Source organism: Tupaia chinensis, unplaced genomic scaffold (assembly GCF_000334495.1).
Source record: "Tupaia chinensis unplaced genomic scaffold, TupChi_1.0 Scaffold000429_1, whole genome shotgun sequence".
Classification (NCBI taxonomy): domain Eukaryota; kingdom Metazoa; phylum Chordata; class Mammalia; order Scandentia; family Tupaiidae; genus Tupaia; species Tupaia belangeri.
The window spans coordinates 5968615-5989494 of NW_006159934.1; the positions used below are offsets into that span (position 1 = coordinate 5968615).

The 20880-nt window shown below is 39.1% G+C and overlaps 1 protein-coding gene across 1 annotated transcript in view; it reads right to left on the reverse strand.

Moving 5' to 3' along the window:
* Positions 1–20880, reverse strand: part of CALN1 (calneuron 1) — a 579183-nt gene that overhangs the window by 256151 nt on the left and 302152 nt on the right. The window contains exon 4 of the mRNA XM_006155014.3: positions 20225–20368. Coding sequence (XP_006155076.1) covers positions 20225–20368 — 144 coding nt within the window. The remainder of the gene's footprint in view (positions 1–20224; positions 20369–20880) is intronic.

Consider the following 20880-nt stretch of genomic DNA (forward strand, 5'->3'; position numbering starts at 1 on the left):
TGTCCCGTCCCTCTCTGGTCAAATTATAATAAATAAATAAAGTTAAATAAAATAATTATTAAAAAAATAAATAAAGTTAAATAAATTAAGAAAAGAAATAAAATAATTATTAAAAAAATAAATAAAGTTAAATAAATATTTTTAAGAAAAGATTAACTAAAAATAAAATATTACAATAACCATAACTTCAAAAAGTTTGTGGAAAATATAATTATTTTATAATGTTTTATCTATCTACTAAGATAAGGCAGAAATAATAATAATACTAAGAAGAAGAGGAACCTCACATAACACAGACCCAGAAACTTCAGGAAGCATTTTGTACATGGATCCCATGCATAGTGCAACTACAACAGACACCTACTGAGCCTCTTCTTCAATATTCCTATGCTGTTGAATAATTACCTGCTTATAATTACCTCATACCACCCCCATTCTTTGCTTAGACAGGAAAGGAATTTGACTGATGTACTACATCCATCTTTGCTAGAGCCTAATCTCATCTGACCTTAAGTTAACACTAGACAAGCTGGATCTGCCTCCACTAGGAAATTTAAGAGACACGTGAAAGAATATTGTAGCTCAAAAGTCACTACCAGGACAAGCAGACGGCATAAGGGTTACATTGCTGGACTCTCACATAGTTGACCACAGTTCAAGACCCAGAGGGACCAGCAGTTAGCATAATGGCTATGCCACTAAACTCCCATGTAGCCGACCGCGGTTCAAGTCCCAAACCCAGTGACTTAAATTCACGTTGGGCGCATGTGCGTGCGTGCCCAAGATCCCGAGAGGAGAATGGAGAAGAAGGGATTGCGGCATGGCCATCACTCCTGGGGGATGATTTCTCACTTTCTGTCTCTCTGTTTCTCTCTCTCTTTCTGGCGAGCACACACACCCTATAGTAAAAACCTACCCTCCCCCAAAAAAGACCCAGATTCAGTGGCTTAAAACTTGCATTGGGCATGTGTGCATGTGTACCCAAAATCCCAAGAGGAGAATGGAGGAGAAGAGATTGCAATGTGGCCATCCTCCCTGGGGAGTGATTTCTCACTTTTTGTCTGTCTGTCTTTTTAGTGAGCACATTCACCCTGTAATGAAAATCTCTCTCTCGAAATAAAGAAGCCACCACAGATTGTTTGAGGACTCAGCAACTCCCTAGCTCTAAAACAATCTACCAAAATTGTTTGAAAATCTTCTAGTTTAGGGGTAAGATGGTGGCACAGTGGCAAAACACAACACTCTGTAAAGCTGACCCACAAGAGAAGGTTACTAGTTCACATGCACAGACCTCCCTGGGTATATCAGACGTGAGTGTGTCCATGATCTGGGGCTGGCTGAAGCTAGAGGGAGATAATGACATTAGAATCTTGTTGATCTCTCTCTTGCTCTCTTTTTCTCTCCCTCTCTCTCTCTCTTCTTTCTGTCTCTCTCACTCATAGAAAAAATATATTTTAAGAGAAATTTTTGCTGTAGGGCGCATGTAATCACAGGAGAGACAGAGAGATAGACAATGAGAAATGACTACCCCCCAAAGGGGGATGGCCACACCAAAATCCCTTCTCTTCCATTCTCTTCTCAGAATTTTGGGCACGCACACACACACACCCAGCATGAGTTTTAAGCTTCTGGGTTCAGGACTCAAACCATGGTCAACTACATGGGAGTTCAGCGATGTAACCATTATGCCATCTGCTGGTCCTGAAATAATTAAAAAAATAAAATAAAATAAAATAATAAAAAACCTCTCTATCCTAGTTTATGTCCTCAACAACACTAAAATAAACCAAACCAAATTAGAAAATTAACAAAAAAAAAGTGCACAGAAATGAGAAAGCATTGCTACAGAAATAAAGTCCAGTAATCAGTAAGCTACCCACTGAAATCATCGAAGTAGTGAAGTAGAAAATATAATATATGAGAAATACAGATGACTGAGATAAAAGACAGAGAAAAGACACCTGTGAGTGACAAAAAAAAATGTGGAGGCCATAGAGCATGACCTAACATGCATAAAATGTTAAAAGAAAGAGAGAGACACACAGAAACTGAAAGATACGTAGCAAATGCAAGAAAACAAAGAGAGTAAAAACTTTATAATAAAAACTATAAAACATTGAAGAAAAAATTGGAGGCACAAATTAATGGTAAGATCCCACATGCAGGGTCGGCAGGTGGCATAGTGACTAAGGGTGCTGAATGCCGGACTCCCACATGGCCCACTGTAGTTTGAATCCTGGACCTGGTGGCTTCTTTCTCACTCTCTCTCTCTTTCTCTCTGTCTCTCTCATTCTGTCCCTCCTTGGTCAAATTTAAATAAATAAATAAAGATAATAAAATAATCATTTTTTTTAAAAAAGGTCCCACATTCATGGATTGGAAGAGTTAATACTGTTAAAATGCCAAACTGCTCAAAGCAATCTACAGAGTCAGTGCAATCCCTATCAAAATACAAATACCATTCTTCACAGAAACAGAAAAAAGAAATTCCTAAAATTCATATGGAGTTACAAAACATTCTGAATAGCCAAAAGAATCTTGAGAAAGAAAAGCAAAGCTAAAGACCTTACATAATCTGACTTCAAAATATACTCTAAAGCTATAATAACCAAAACAGCATGGCTCTGGCACAAAAACAGACCAGTATAACAGAAGAGAGAACCCAGAAGTAAATTCATACATTGGCCAACTTATTTTTAACAAAGGAGCCAAGAACATACAATGGGGAAAGGACAGTTTCTTCAATACACAGTTTTTGGAAAATTGGATATCTCTCTATAGAAGAATGAAGCCTGATCCTTATCTCTTACTGTATACAAAAATCAACTCAAAATAAATTGAAGACTTAAATTTAAGACCTAAAATTATAAACTACTAGAAGAAAACATAGGGGTAAAGCTCTATGACATTGGTCTGAGCAATGATAATTTTTGGATATGATTTCAAGAGTACAAGCAACAAAGTAAAAGTAGATAAATGGGATTACCTCAAACAAAAACTCTTCTACACAGAAGGGAAACAACCAACAGAATAGAGAGACAATCTACAGAATGGGAGAAAATATTTGCAAACCATATATGTGATAAAGGGTCACTATTCAAAATATATAAGGAACTCAAACAACTCAATAGCAAAAATAAAGAAATAAATACAAAAACAAAATCTGATTTTTCAAAATAGACAAAAGACTTAAACAGACACTACTCAAAGGAATACATACAAAGGACTAACAAAATATTTTGAAAGTGTTCAACATGATTACTCATCAGAAAAATGCATATAAAACTACTGAAATATCACCTCACTCCTGTCAAAATGGCTGTTATCAAAAAGACAAAAGATAATGTATTGGCAAGATGTGATGAAAAGGAAACCCTTGCATACTAATTATAAGAATGTAAATTAGTACAGCCAGTATAGAAAATAGTATGACTGTTCCTCAGAAAAGAAAAAAACAGAACCATCATACGATCCATCAATTCCACTACTGAGTATATATCCAAAGGAAGTAAAATCCATATCCCAAAGAGATATTTGCACTATATTTAAAGGAAATAAATTCAATATTTCAAAGAGATATTTGCACTTCTATCCTTGCAGCATTATTAATAATAGCTAAGATATGGAATCAACCTACGTATCCATCAACAGATGAATTAATGAAGTAAATATGCTCTATTATACACACACACACACACACACACACACACACACAGTGGAATACTAGTCAGCCATAAAAAAGAAAAATCCTACTGTTTGCAATAACACTGGATGAACCTGGAAGAAATAATGTTAAGTAAAATAAGCCAGGCACAGAAAGACAAATACCTCATAAACTCACTCCATATGTGAAATCTAAAAAAGTTTATCTCACAGAAATAAAAAGTTGAATGGTGGTTACAAGAGCCTGGGGCAGTCAGAGAGGTATGGTAGAGGTATTGATCAGAGAGTACAAAATTACAGTTAGAAGAATTAAATTCAAGAGATCTATTATATAGCATGGTAGCTATAGTTAATAGATGATCATGTTGTATTGTTGAAAAATGCTAAGAGAGTGGATGTTAAGTGTTCTCATCACAAAATAACTATATGATGCATATATTAGCTTGTTAGATTTAACCATTCCACAATGTGTGTGTGTATATACTTCATATCATACTGTACACAAAAAATACATATAATCATATTTTCAACTTTTAAGAATTAATTAATTTAAAAATGATATATATTGTATTTAAAGAGGAGGGGAGTGTATTTACAATAACCATATTTTAATACTAACAAATAGAATAACAAGAAAACTAATTTCTCATGAAAGTGTAGTACAAATTTGTCTCTGTCTCTCTCATTCTGTCCCTCCCTGGTCAAATTTAAATAAATAAATAAAGATAATAAAATAATCATTTTTTTTAAAAAAGGTCCCACATTCATGGATTGGAAGAGTTAATACTGTTAAAATGCCAAACTGCTCAAAGCAATCTACAGAGTCAGTGCAATCCCTATCAAAATACAAATACCATTCTTCACAGAAACAGAAAAAAGAAATTCCTAAAATTCATATGGAGTTACAAAACATTCTGAATAGCCAAAAGAATCTTGAGAAAGAAAAGCAAAGCTAAAGACCTTACATAATCTGACTTCAAAATATACTCTAAAGCTATAATAACCAAAACAGCATGGCTCTGGCACAAAAACAGACCAGTATAACAGAAGAGAGAACCCAGAAGTAAATTCATACATTGGCCAACTTATTTTTAACAAAGGAGCCAAGAACATACAATGGGGAAAGGACAGTTTCTTCAATACACAGTTTTTGGAAAATTGGATATCTCTCTATAGAAGAATGAAGCCTGATCCTTATCTCTTACTGTATACAAAAATCAACTCAAAATAAATTGAAGACTTAAATTTAAGACCTAAAATTATAAACTACTAGAAGAAAACATAGGGGTAAAGCTCTATGACATTGGTCTGAGCAATGATAATTTTTGGATATGATTTCAAGAGTACAAGCAACAAAGTAAAAGTAGATAAATGGGATTACCTCAAACAAAAACTCTTCTACACAGAAGGGAAACAACCAACAGAATAGAGAGACAATCTACAGAATGGGAGAAAATATTTGCAAACCATATATGTGATAAAGGGTCACTATTCAAAATATATAAGGAACTCAAACAACTCAATAGCAAAAATAAAGAAATAAATACAAAAACAAAATCTGATTTTTCAAAATAGACAAAAGACTTAAACAGACACTACTCAAAGGAATACATACAAAGGACTAACAAAATATTTTGAAAGTGTTCAACATGATTACTCATCAGAAAAATGCATATAAAACTACTGAAATATCACCTCACTCCTGTCAAAATGGCTGTTATCAAAAAGACAAAAGATAATGTATTGGCAAGATGTGATGAAAAGGAAACCCTTGCATACTAATTATAAGAATGTAAATTAGTACAGCCAGTATAGAAAATAGTATGACTGTTCCTCAGAAAAGAAAAAAACAGAACCATCATACGATCCATCAATTCCACTACTGAGTATATATCCAAAGGAAGTAAAATCCATATCCCAAAGAGATATTTGCACTATATTTAAAGGAAATAAATTCAATATTTCAAAGAGATATTTGCACTTCTATCCTTGCAGCATTATTAATAATAGCTAAGATATGGAATCAACCTACGTATCCATCAACAGATGAATTAATGAAGTAAATATGCTCTATTATACACACACACACACACACACACACACACACACACACAGTGGAATACTAGTCAGCCATAAAAAAGAAAAATCCTACTGTTTGCAATAACACTGGATGAACCTGGAAGAAATAATGTTAAGTAAAATAAGCCAGGCACAGAAAGACAAATACCTCATAAACTCACTCCATATGTGAAATCTAAAAAAGTTTATCTCACAGAAATAAAAAGTTGAATGGTGGTTACAAGAGCCTGGGGCAGTCAGAGAGGTATGGTAGAGGTATTGATCAGAGAGTACAAAATTACAGTTAGAAGAATTAAATTCAAGAGATCTATTATATAGCATGGTAGCTATAGTTAATAGATGATCATGTTGTATTGTTGAAAAATGCTAAGAGAGTGGATGTTAAGTGTTCTCATCACAAAATAACTATATGATGCATATATTAGCTTGTTAGATTTAACCATTCCACAATGTGTGTGTGTATATACTTCATATCATACTGTACACAAAAAATACATATAATCATATTTTCAACTTTTAAGAATTAATTAATTTAAAAATGATATATATTGTATTTAAAGAGGAGGGGAGTGTATTTACAATAACCATATTTTAATACTAACAAATAGAATAACAAGAAAACTAATTTCTCATGAAAGTGTAGTACAAATTTGTACCTGATGTTAGCTGTGAGGGATAAGTTTACAAACACTTTAGCCATTACTAGAGAGAGTGAAAGTAAGCGATCTAAATTCCAAATAACTGAGAGGTAAATACTAAAACCAAAAAACAATACTTTAGTCAACAAAGAAAAAATTTAATATTATATACACATGTTATTATAATATTATATACGCAAAAAGACAGAATTAAGACTTAAATGTTCTAAAGTGAATATAAATAGGCTAAGATTGCCAATAAAAAGGCTCTCAGAATAACTCAAAATTAAATCATAATGGCATGTATTTTGTAGAAGTTTCATTCCCTGATAAAATTGCAGAAAGGGGTAGTGCAACACGTTCTGGAAGGAGAAGCACTGAATAATTATAAATGATCCCAGTAAAAATCGCATATAACTATAAATGCTATGCAAACACAAGCAAAAAGGTTATGTGATAAAAATCAACAGAAATCAAAAGCATAACTCAAAAGCATTTTAAGAACATTAACCCTGATAAAAAGCAAAATCCACTAGGAAGGCAGACAGAGCACTGAAAATTAAAATAAAATCTGTTAGAAGTAAACTCAAGAAACAACACAACAGCAGTAGGAGAACAACACACCAGAGTAATGTATCTCAGATATAATAAGCACAGATAAGGGTAGAGAGGATTTTGGTAACATGAAGATAACTTCTATGCATATATAAAAGCCTTATATCATAAAGGCAATACTTTATAAAAGTTCGTCTTCTTGGTTAAATTGAATATTCTGGGAAATAGCAGTTCATACTTATTTTCCACAGTGCAGTAAAAATAGAAAACTGAATGTGAACTATGAATATTAAAATCTCAGTAACTCACAAATTATAAAATACTTTCCTATAGAATGTGTGGAGTAAGTAGCAGAGGCAATAAGAACATACAATAAAACATACAGAAAACAATGATCAATTAAAACTATCTATCAAAATTTCAGAGATTGCTGAAACTTCTCAGTGACAAATTGCTCAAACTCTGCTTGCCTTGATTATTAAATACTGAAGAATTAAAATAAGTAATCTACTAAACTAACTAGAATTGACAACAATAAGCAAAATGAAAACAAAAATTTGCAAAATCATCAACTCCCTACAGTTAAGACAAATGAAGAATGAAAGTACTATGGTTATAAGAAACAGGGGTGGAGGGCAGCAGGTGGCATGGTGGTTAAGGGCACTGGACTCCCGCATGGCTGATTGTAGTTTCAATACCAGACCTGGAGGCTTGCTTTCTTACTTTTGCTCTCTCCTTTCTCTCTCTCCCTCTCTCTCTCTCTCTCTCTCTCTCTCTCTCTCTCTCATTCTGTCCCTCTCTGGTCAAATTAAAATAAATAAATAAAAGTTAAATAAAATAATTCTTAAAAAAATAAAAGTAACCAAAAACGACAACAATAAGAAAAAACTCTCTTATTGCTGATCCTTAGGCTAGAATCACAAATCTCAAACTTAGAGAGACCAAGCCAGTTGATCAGAAGGAGAGCAGTCAAGTGTAAGGCAATGAATGATAGAAACTGAACTATATTCCCTACCTAGAGAGAATAGTTACTCAACTCTACCAAATTATTTCAATAAAGGAATGGAGATTCTAGTCTTGCCAAATACTCCAAGATTTTAAGAAGGGAGAGAAATGTAGATTTTTTTAATGTGAGATTTTCTGCCTAATAAAATGGTGTATGGGCCAAATAAAATATGGCTAAATGTATTTGGCTGGGAGGCTGCAAGTATGCATCTTCTGATTTAGACTTACTTCAGCCTGAACCAATCTCAATAATTTATATTTTTCCATAAAAATATCCATTTCACGTAGATATCAAAGCATTCACATGAAGTTGTATCAAATCTCCCATATTTGTTTTTCATATCTAGTTTATTTTAGCAGTAATTCATTCTTACTCAGATACACTATCTTTGTCAGTTTATTGCTTTTCTTTTTCAATGTATCAGCACTTGGACCTGTTCATCAAGTTGAAAAGTTGTTGGTTTTTAATCTTTAAATCTAAGTGGGTGGGATTGTTATTGAAACTTTTGCTAATAATTTCTGGTTTATAACATTGTACTCAAAGACCATTTCTGCAATATTTGTCCTTTGGAATTTAATTGGGTTGTCTTTGTGGCTAATATATGACCATGTTTTTGTCGATGTTCCAAAATTACTTAAGAGAAAGCTATTCTCTTTTTAAAGATATAAAATTTATATTACACACACACCCACATACATACTCAATATCATTCAAATGATCTTATTTAGTTTAGTCTACTTGATCAATCTGAAAAAAATTATATAAACTCTCCCACAATATCTGTGCTTTCACCCCTACTCAAAGTATTTCTAAAAAATCTTTTCTGAAACAAAAATTTTGCAATGGACATGACATTCTAATTTTTTAAAAAGCCTAAAATCCTAAGTCATTATTAGTTCTGTTCACCAAATATTTCTAGTTCATTCTCTTCTGGGCATGGGGTTGATCTGTATGTTCCAACACCTTTTGATATTAGGGATGGCCATGTTGACGTACATTAGCCAATGAATGTAAACAGACATGATAGATATTCCAAAAGTCACTGCATGATTTACCTGGCCTCTTTCTTACTGCCTCTTTCTTTCAGAACCCTTGAGTAAGGGAGTGAGGGTGACACGAAGGAAGGACACAAGTCAGCCCACGATGGACAAAACAGCATAATCGAGAACTTTAATTTTGCTATTTAAAGCTATATATAATATAAGGGGTATTATTTGTTAGCACAGCATAACTTAGACTATTGTTACTGAAACAGATCCAAGGGACCAGCAGTTGGTTGGCGTAATGGCCATGTCACTGGACTCCCATGTAGTCGACCGTAGTGTGAATCCTGGATCCAGTGGCTTAAACTCACTTCAGGCGTGAGTGCGTGCGTGCCCGAGATCCCGAGAGGAGAGCGGAGGAGAAGGGATTGTGGCATGGCCATCCCCCCGGGTAGTGATTTCCCACTCTCTGTCTCTCTGTCTCTCTCTGTCTTTCTGGCAAGCACACACGCCCTATAACAAAAACCTCTTAAAAAAAAAAAAAAAGAGAGAGAGAGAGAGAGAGATCCAGAAATGAAAGTAGAAAATCTCCAAAAGGGGGACAAAAAAATAGCTAGCTAATCATCATGAAATGTATTTCATTTCACTTGTAAGTTAAAGCAAAGTAAGTCCTCACATTTTATCAAGCATACTGGTAATGAGTTTTTAAATGATAATATTCAATATTGCTCAGGGTGTTCTAAAACAGGCACTCTCATACATTCCTTTAGGTAAACCTTGCCTGAGGAGAATCCTATTTATTTATTTATTTAAACAGAGATTTTTGCTATAGGACTCATGCACTTGCCAGAGAGGCAGAGACAGAAAGACAAAAAGTAAGAAATCACCTCCCAGAGAGATGGTCATGCCGCAATCCCTTCTCCTCCATTATCCTATCCTCTCAGGAGTTTGAGCACGCATGCACACGTGCCCAGCATGAGTTTCAGGCCGCCAGGTCCAGAATTCAAACTGCCGTAGACTACATGGGAGTCTAGGGCTATGGCACCTGCAGGTCCTGAGAAAAATGTTATTTAGGTATGAAGAATCCTAGCAGGTTCCTATCTTTCACATAATAATCTCACTTTTAGGAATCTAACATGGTTTCTCCTTTCAAGATAGTATGTATGGCACATGGTACAATGGAAGCAACAGACTTCCTAAGTGGGGTTCTGAGATGGGTTTGCTTATTTCTAATCTTAAATTTACTGCTGTCCGTCTTGCCAATGGAAAACAGGATCTAAGACATACACTGGCATCACAATTGATTAAATGTCATCTGTGGTTTCTTGGGATTAAAAAAATTATTGGAACTAATATTCTGGAAGACCCAAATGGCTTCTGTGTCTGACCTATGTGGTAGTAATGATGACTACAAGGCCCTTGAAAGAAGAAGGTCACTTCTGTATGCTCTTGTGGGGGCAGGGCGGCAAGCTCAGGTCTTCGAACTCTCAACTCACATCACAGACAGAGAACTAGAGTGCCAACCCTAAAGTTATTACTTATTTCTTACAGCTGCAGGGAAAACTCCAAATTTAATTGTGAGGTCTGCAGAATTTTAAGTTGAAATTACAGGTTCGAAATCTCTTATGTGAAATTTCAAGTCCTGATTAGAAAACAGTGGGACATGAGACTTAGAATAGAAACTTTTACATGAATTCAGAAAATTAAATCCCCAAGTCTCCCTTGCCTCCTCTCTGATAACTACTTGGGATCAGACAAGGTCAACTTAAAGACCAGGGAGACTTTCAATAAACACAGCTGAGGTAGCTGTCTTGAAAAGGGAGCCTATGAGGGGTTTTTCAAAAGTTCTTGGGAGTTGGCCCTGTAGTCTAGTGGTTAAGGGTGCCAGATCTCCTATGGCAGATCCCATAGTTCAAATCCAGCCTCCAGTGGCTTGAAAAACACACTGGGGCATATGTGTGAGTGCCCAAAATTCCAACAGGATGAGGCTCCTTTTGTTGAAACAGTAGCACAATGCCAAAAATTATTTTTAATATGTTGGCTTGAGTAGCTGGAAGTGAATCAAGCAGTGTGTGTTTGAAACTTGGGCTCAATATGGCCAACTCTCAATAAGATTGAGATGGCCAAACTTTTCTGGAATGAAACAGAGGAAGGAATTACTTAGGGAGATAGGCATGTTTGAGTGGATTTGTCTTGAACATCCTTCACCACTACATATCCCAAAAGGGCCTAAAGGACTTCCTCTTTACTAAGAAAATGAGAAACCCAGAAATACCATCTTCAACTCCACAGTCTGTTCTCATACAAGGGTAACCTAGAAAGTAGCTGGAGTCATTCATCCAACCAAAGGTGACTTCAGGAGAAACCTTTGTTTCTAGATATTATTTGGAACAGTAGTTGGCTACCAAAATATTCACATATAGGTTTGAAATGCCTGGGATTTCATGACTTGTATGTGTGTGTGTGTTCTGTTACTGCTTTACTGCCCCATCATTAACCTAAGTGATCTATATCCACTAACATTACAAAAAGAATAATATATCTATAAGATACTACAGTCAACCTCCAAGAAAGAACCAAAGGAACTCCATATTAAACATGACATAATAGACTAGCCCTTAAAGCTGATTTGCTTTCCTTTTGCTAACTGACCTTCCTTTAGTCTTTTTAACTCATGGAAATAAGCCAAATCATAGCTTTGCTCAGTTTTCACAGGAACTAGGCCTTGATATCCCAACTAGAAAGCAGAGGTGTCTACAAAAATTAAGAACAGGAAGACACTGGCCCTGAGGGTGAGATGACCACAGCTGTGAATGACAACTTTGGTGCCAACAAATCTCCATGTGACCTAGAAAATGACTCCTGTGCAGTAGAGCATGTAATTAATTCCCCTTCCCACCTCCCTTCTTGCTTCTCTTGTATTTCCTTTAAAACCTCTGCTCCTGGCCCGAGACTTTGGAGACGGTCTTTGAACATTATTAGTTCATCTTCCCAGGTTTCCAGTTTCCTGAATAAAGCTACCTTCCTTTTCACCAACACCTGTCTCTGGAGTGTTGAACTTTGAGGTGGCAGCCAAACTTGGGTGTGGTTACTGAACCAGACTCGCAGATGGTTTGGTTATAGTACGTGGTTAAGTTCGTAGATTCGTATGGCTCTCTCAGTAGTACCATTACCTGGATAGGTTACTTGAAACCTCATCCATAGAATGAGAACCATAATAGCTAGAACCTATAGCTGTTGTGATGACTACATAGGTTAATAAATAAAGTGCTTAGGACAGTGTTTGGTCCATGGTGAAAACTCCGTTAAGTATTTTGCTATAATTGGTGGCACTAAAATACATGCTATTTATCATTATCATTAGGTACCCACTTACAACTCACCATAGTGAGACTGAAGAACTCAGCATAGAACAAAATAGGAAATCATTTCATGCCAATCATGCTTATTACCAAATGCAATATCTTTTTTCTTTTTTTTGGAGAGGTTTTTGCTATAGGGCGCATGCGCTCACCAGAAAGACAGAGACAGAGATAGAAAGCGAGAAATCACCCCCAGGGGGGATGGCCACACCGTAATCCCTTCTCCTCCATTCTCTTCTCGGGATCTTGGGCACGCACGCACACGCACCCAGTGTGAGTTTAAGCCACCGAGTCCGGGACACAAACCATAGTCAAATACATGGGAGTCCAGCAACATAGCCTTTACGCTAACTGCTGGTCCCCCAAATGCAATATCTTTAGAGAGATATTTTCCTTTAGTTTATCTTCATCAAAATGTGTGCTTTGTGAAATATTTCAAGTTTTTAAAGTTATAATCCCCATGCATTGCGTTACTGGTAGGAGACAAAGAAGGGGCTCCATTGCATTGGTGACATCATCAAAGAAGGAAGTATAGTATAGTTGGGTTTGCTTTCTGTTTCTCAAAGTGTGCCCCAGACTAGCGCTTCTCATAAAGTGTGCCCCAGACTACCGCTTCTCAAACTTCCTTGTGTATGGATCACCTGGGAATCTTGTTAAAAGAAAATTCTGACTCAGCTAGTCTGGGGTAGAGCCTGAGATTCAGCATTTTAAATAAGTTCCCTTGGGAAGCTGATGCTGCTTAACCCTGGACATACGTGAGGGCCACCTGCTTTCAGGCAAAGGGAACCAACCACTGTCCACTTTCTTCAAGGTCCCCAAAGAAAAACTCCTTATTCCCTTTCAGTCATTTACCTCCTACACAATGTAGCAAAGATTTTTCTTTTAACCAGAAGCGCCCTAATTGTGTCAATGCACAGACTGGTGCACAAGGTGATGTGCTATTATGGTTTGGATAATGGTTTGTCCCCCAAAAGTTTGAAATTTAGTCTCAGTACACAGTAAGTGGACATTCCCCAGAAGTCCATGTGGTGGGACTTGGTTGAATTGTAAAATATTAAGTGAGAACAATCCCTTCATGGTGTCCTAGGGTGGAGCCTTTGGGTCATCAGAGCAGGGCCTCCATGATGGACTTCTGGTGTTTAAAGGGAGAGGAAATAAGGCAGGAAGAGGCCACAGAGACGTGGAACAGAACAAGGAGAAACTTATGGACAGCTGCTCTGCTCACCCTGCCCTCTAGCATGGGTGTAGCCACATAAGAAGTTGGACTGTGGACCCTGAACCTCCAAATCATGAGCTGAATAAACACGTTTCTTTATAAATTCACTCAGTCTTGGATATTTCTGTAAGAAAAGCAATAATGGACTAAGAGATGTGCTTATTAAAGGATACAGGTGCTACATCTGGGCATTTTGATGCAGCCCATCTGTTTTTGTTTCTTGGATTTTTTTCTTTTGTAGTGTGTGTGTGTGTGTGTGTGTTGTGTGTGTGTGTGGTGTTTAAAACAGGGTCTCACTGTGTCACAATCCTCCTGCCTCAGCCTCTCAAGCAGATGTGACCACTGGCGTGTGCCACTATACCTGATCCTTTAGGGTGGACCGGGAATCTCAGGCCCATGCAACAGATGCACGGGCCACTGGCTGCTGAGAATGTTTGATTGTTGGATGATTTCAGGAATCTATTTGCAAAGCTAGCTGAATTCACTCCAGATGACTATAGTAATGTGGTTGTGTAGCTTCCCTTGGATCTTAAAGCTACTAAGCCCCTGCCCCAGTGAATGAGGCAGAAAGCTCTGAGGGGCTCCGGTACCTGCGATGGGGGGTCTCTGGAGCTGAGGAAGCAAATGGGATGTGGCAGAGCCCAAGGTAACTTCCATGCAGTCATTCTCAACCTACTTCTATGAAATAATTCAGCTTTGGAAGTAACTTTCTGAGTGCTTATTTTATCAGTTCTTTCTTTGTGTATATAATGAAAGCTTTTTAAAATTTGTTTTTAAGTTGGGAACCAGCAGTTAGCATAATGGCTATGTCGCTGGACTCCCACGTAGTTGACCGCGGTTCGTGTCCCGGACCCGGTGGCTTAAAACTCACGCCGGGCACGTGTGTGTGCGTGCCCAAGATCCCGAAAGGAGAATGGAGGAGAAGGGATTGCGGCGTGACCATCCCCCCTGGGGGGTGATTTCTCGCTTTCTGTCTCTATGTCTCTCTCTGTCTGTCTGGCGAGCGCACGCACCCTACAGTGAAAATCTCTCCAAAAAAAAAATTTTGTTTTTAAGTTTTGTTTTTATTTTTATTCTAGATGGAGAATACATTCTTGTGCACTGGGTGGGAGGGAACGTGAGGGGGGGGGTAGCATCCCTGATAGAGTCTAGTCATGTCACAATCCCCTTCCTCAAGCTTCTAGTTCATCAGGATCTTGTGCCAGTGCACATGCCTGGTGTGTTTGTAGGCCTGCCCAGGGATCCAAATCCATGGCCAGCCATGTGGCTTCCAGCACTGCAGTTCAATTTGCTACCAACTGTACCACCTAGCTGGGACTACCAGTTCTTTCAAGGATGACACACAGGACGTCAGTTCCTAACAGGAATGAAGGCACAGGGCAATGAGCTTGGTGGAGAACACTGCAGACTTCCTAAATGAGGGCAAATAGAAAGGTCTCAGGAAATAACCTTCCAAGAAAGGTAAATCCTGATCCCTAGCTGGTGCTAGAGGAAAAGTCACCTTGACTGCAGAGGCTGATGAAAGAGGAATGGGACAATGAACACAAGAGGAAGAGGAGCTGAGTTAAAGTTCTGAGCAAGAACCTTTGCAATAATGGGTCAAATGGGCATTGGCAGAAGTTTGGGGGAATTGTTTAGCAGTTCAGCCCATGTCACAAATCTGTGCATGCATATACACACACTCGCATACATGCTTACACATACACAGTTGGTTCTACCACTGAAGGCAAATTGACTACAGGCCAGGAGAGTAACCCTAGACCCTCCTGCCTGCCTCCCATTCTGTCCTCTGGAACTGTCTGGTTAAGACTGTGTCCAGGAAATCCAGGCAAGCTCTCTAATCCAGGGTGGTTACTATTACATGTGTAGCCAGCGAAGCACCCCACTCCCATGGAGCCCCCTAATGAAAACCTCATGTGTCCACTTGGATTGCACAGTCAAACTTAGGCTAATTCCAGCTGGGCTTCATGCCGAAGGTATTACCTCACTCTTGGGTAAACCAGCAGGGACCCCAGAAAGAGAAGATCGGTGTGTGGGCCGGATCTGCTCCTAATCATAACCAGCTGGGATAGAAAGGGCTACCACCACCCCCTCTTTTGCTGCCCCTGGATATCAGGGTCTGTAGGCAGGAAGCATGGTCATCTTACAGCTAAGAATCCTAAGCCCTATCCCAAACACCCCTATTTTGGACATCATCCCCATAAAAATCCCTACCATTCCACATTTTCCATGCCAAAGAGAAACTTAATTAGGGAGGACTGAATCTCTGTGGAGGATCCCCAGCAACAGAAGCAAGGAAGGAAGGATATAATTAGAACTTGACTTTTTTTTTTTTTTAACAGAACAGCTCAGAAGGCCCCATTAAGAGAAGGACACTGAAAAACAGTCAATTCATCCATATGCAGACCCCGGTATTCTAGCAATTTCACTTCTTGGCATTCTTTATAAAACATTTAAGACACACATTTCAGCTGCAGACTGGGCATTTTCCACTTAGCTCTTTCACATCTAGGCATTTAATAACGTATAAAGGCAATTCCCTTTTGCCTACACCGCTGCATTAATTTAATATATTTTGTATTAAATCTGTTATAAGCAACAAAACAAAGCATGGAAGAAGCTGTGCTTCAAAAATAAATAGGTATATTTTTATTTTGGGTCACCATGAAATAGATAATGAGTTGGACTTTTGTCTAAGGAATTCATAAAAATATTGGGTCCCAGTGGTGGTGCAATGGTGCTGACACTGGACCCAGGTGGGAAAGATCCTGGGTTTACATCCTGGGACCTCCCTGAGGACCACTGGTGCATGCATGTGTCCGCAATTCAGGCTGGCTGGGATTAGGGGATTGTATCACACTGTGAAGACCTATTGGATGTCTCTCTCTCTCTCTCTCTCTCTGTCTCTCTCTCTCATGGAAAAACCAAATGAATAAAATTTTTAAAAAGAGAAAATAAATTCTCTATTAGAGTTCCTTGTAAGTTATGCATTCAGCCTTGGTAGCTGAGTCTGAGAAGTTGCAAATAAACTGATAAAACTTAAAATCTCTTAAACCACATGCCAGAGGGAACTTTTGCCTGAGCTGATGAACAACTTAAATAAGTCCCATAGGATTCCAAATCCTCACAGAATCAGGGAGGATTTACAATAATGTAAAAATACCTCCAGGAGCCATGGTCTAATGAGAAAATATACAAAGAACAAGAGTGGACTTTGATGAAGATCCTTAAATCTTATAGGAATAACTATCTCATAATAGCTTGTTTTATTAAAATTGCTAATCCCATTTGCATTTAACCCATTTGACAAGGTTCCATTATAGGAGTTGTATGAAGAGAATCAAAAGCACAAAACCTTAGTTCCATAAGCAGAGACAGAGGTTAAGAATTTTATTATTTTTAAAAAGGAAACATCTTTTCCTGCAAATGGATCTCTGAAATGATGATGGAAGTCAATGGAAGAAAGATCTTGCTATAAAATATGCGCTTTGCTCCAGCTTTTCAAAAATATCTCTAAAATACAAAGCAAGGTCAAATCAGGCCTGCAAAGACATGGTGAGTCACAATCAATCAGGGTTGTGAGGACAAACTGGGACTGCTCATACAACTGAATACCCTGATAAACTATCTCCATCCTGGACCCAAAAATAAATGTCCACAGCTGCACTTGGTGGTTGGCACTGGGGTGCATTCGCCATATGGTCACCCTTATTATTATCTCCCCAACCAGACCAGCAGGGTAACAGGAGAAAACCATGTTCTTGCAATTAGCCTGCAGGCCAAGCAAATATCTCCCTACGTGACCTTGGTCTATTCCCCCAAAGACACTTTCTGGTCCTCTCCTCTGATTCCTGTTACTTGGGTCTCTACTTCATGTTCTCCCTAAGAGTGTCAGGAGCCCATCACTCTAGAGCTAAACTGTTTATGCTTAGAATTAAATTGCCTTCCTGGAGTTGGAGGGACCATGTGTTAACAAGACAAAGTATGAAGGCTCCTCCCTGGATCTTCAGCAAAGCCCAGAATCTAAATGTCAGGAGGATCGCAGTAAGTTTGGGACAGACCTTAGGATTTTAGGGCAAGAAAGAACTTTAAAATCATCTCCTATAGCTGTTATTGTTATTTTTCTGAAGTTTACTTATTCCTTTTGTGAGAATTAGAGAGAGTGAGAAAGACAAGCACTCTTAACAGGGTCTCATACCGTGATCCCCCCATATCCTTTCTTGCCACCAGGATCATGGGCGTGTGTTCCCGGCATGAACAGGTCGACTAGGGAACCGAACCCTAATCTTCCGCACAGACTCAGCTTCACTTAAGCAATGCATTACAGCAGTGCCACCACACTAGCCTGAATATAGTCATTTTTTATCTTTACTTTTTTTTTTTAATTACCTAACATTCATTCCCTGAGCATCATCACAGCGTATTAAATGTAATTTCCCATCTAGAATAGACTGCATAGTGACTTAATCAAGCATGTTATCATCACTAATATTCCATTTCTACTTTCTTGCTTATGTATATATGTTTTTTTCTCTCTTCCTCTTTTTTTTTTCCCCCTATGTTTGTCCCTCTGCCCTTTCCCACTCTCTCCTTACAATATCTCTGCTATATACAGTTGTCTTCCAGAAGAGTTATTGAAAAAGTGATACATACAAGTAAAGGGAGAGAGGCCACGACTTCCAATTATCAGCTCATAAAGTTTTTGACAATAGGGAGCATAGGTTCTATTCAGGGTTGGATAAAGGGAGGGTCTCCTGCAGATCCACAATTGTAGGTGAGTCTCCAGGGAATGCAGTTTCAGGAAAGCAGTTCTGGTACGCAGGGATGATTATCAGCTGATGCGGCACAGCAGTCATCTTGTAGTTACCAGGAATGGTGTTGTGGGGGTCTGCAGTGTGAGTTGTCCTTGGGTATCTGGCTTCCTTAAGAATGGCAGAGTAGTTCTTGTTTTCCCCTGAGGTAACGCAGGGCTGGTAACTGTCATCTTCTCAAGTTGCAAGCTCTTCAACCTTGTTTACGGCCTCCGGGCCATCCAGCTCCGGAGAGGCCAGGGATGCTGGGCAGGGGCATAAGCCCCTGGCTGCGCAGGGGGCGTGAGCCCCGGGCCGCGGGGGGGCCCCCACCATAGCGAGGGCCGGCCGTTCCGGCGACCGGTTGCGCAGGGGCCCATGAGCCCCCCCACCCGGCCGCGGGGCCCCCACCGGAGCGGGGATTGGACCGTTGCCCAATATAGTCATTTTTTTTTTTTCTTGGAGAGATTTTCACTGTAGGGCGCGTGCGCTCGCCAGACAGACAGAGACATAGAGACAGAAAGCGAGAAATCACCCCCCAGGGGGGATGGTCACGCCGCAATCCCTTCTCCTCCATTCTCCTCTCGGGATCTTGGGCACGCACACACACGTGCCCGGCGTGAGTTTTAAGCCACCAGGTCCGGGACACGAACCGCGGTCTACTACGTGGGAGTCCAGCGACATAGCCATTACGCTAACTGCTGGTTCCTATAGTCATTTTTTTCAGAACTTTTTAAAATCAGTGAAAGTCTTTTTCCCAGTGAGTTTCTCTGTAGAAACCTAGTATGTAGGGGCCAGTAGGTGATGTGGTGGTTAAAGGCGCTGGACTCCCACATGGCCAACCGCAGTTCGAGTCCCAGACTTGGCGGCTTGCTTTCTCACTTTCCCTCTCTCTATCTGTCTCTCGCTGGTCAAATTAAACAACAACAACAATAATAATAATAAATGAAGTTAAATTAAAAAAAATTCTTAAGAAAAAAGGAAACCCAGTGTGTAAAGCAGATATAAAAGAAGCTGTTAGGTCATACAATGGTATATGATTTGACTGCATGAAGTAGTGATATATGCTAAATATGGTGAACCTGGGAAAATGCAACATGAAAGAAGCCAGTCGTACAGGATTGCATTCTGGATAATTCCACTTATATGAACTGTCCAAAAGAGCCTGCTCTATAGAGGTGGGAAGTGTATGGTTGGTTGCCTAGGACTTGGAAAGGAAGGTTTGGGAGGTGAAGACTAAGAGGTAAAGGGCTTCTTTTTGGAGTGATGAAAATATACTAAAATTGATTGCACTACTGGTTACATAAATCTGTAAATATGTGAAAAGCCACCAAATTAAATAGTTTATATGGGTGAATTTTATGGTACATGAATTGTATCTCAATAAAAGCTTTTTTTTTTTAATGAGAGGTTTTTGCTACCAGGCGTATGCACTTGCTAGAGAGACAAAGGGAGACAGAGAGACAGAAAGTGAGAAATCACTCGCCCAGGGGAGATGGCCACACAGCAATCCCTTCTCATCCATTCTCCCCTTGGGATTTTGAGCACGCACGCACACCCATCTGGTGTGAGTTTTAAGCTACCAGGTCTGGGACTCAAACTGCAGTTGATTTCATGGGAGTCCAGAGACATAACCATTATGCCATCTTCAGGTTGCAGATAAGCTGGGGTTTTTTTAGGAGGGCAAGGGTACTGCTCTCACTGTTCTGCCAGCCAGGCCTCCTTTCTCACTTCACTCCTTCAGTGGCCCCAGAACCACCTCCACTGGTGGTTTGAAAAATCCCTGATCTATTGATAACTCAGATTTCCCTTCTTCAAATGTAAGCCAAGACATGAACCCGAGTTTTCTGATCCAAAATGCAAGGCCTTGGTAAAACCAAGGCTCGTGGGACAGGAACTCATCTCTGGGAGAAGCAGCCTGCCCCGTCTTACCATCCATGTCCAAGCGCTGCATGATGATGGCCAGCTCCACCTCACTGGGCATGTACCCCAGTGAACGCATGGCCATGCCCAGCTCCTGCTTGGAGATGAAGCCGTTCCCATCTCGGTCCAGCACCCGAAAGGCCTCACGGATTTCTACAGGGAGAAAGCAAAGAAAGTCCAATGGTCACACAGCTGGGCTTAGGGCATCAAAGGTATGGGTGATGGTCTACTGACATCGCCTCATGCTTTACAGAAAGTGAGATGTTCAAATATTTTAATCAGAAAAAGAGAGGTCAAAATAAGAACAAAGGTAAGGAAGAAAAGAGGGGGATAAAAGTAAGTGAGAGAAAATGGAGAAGGGGAGAGAAGGGAAAAAGAAAAGGAAAGAAAGGGAGAAGGAAAAAACAAAAGGATGAAGAGAAAGAAGAAAGGAGAGAAGGAGAAAAAAGGAAAGTGGAAAGAGAAATAGCTTCAGCCATCCTGAAACGCCATAGCAATCACGCAATTGGTCAGTGGTCCCAGTACAGTCATATTAACCAAAGACACTTTCTGAGCAACCATGACAATTAGGTTTCAGTTGTGCGACTGCTGCCTCTTAACGTCACCATCAGACCTTAGGAAGAAAGGAGAATGAGATTACCCTTTGCAGGCATATTTCAGATTCC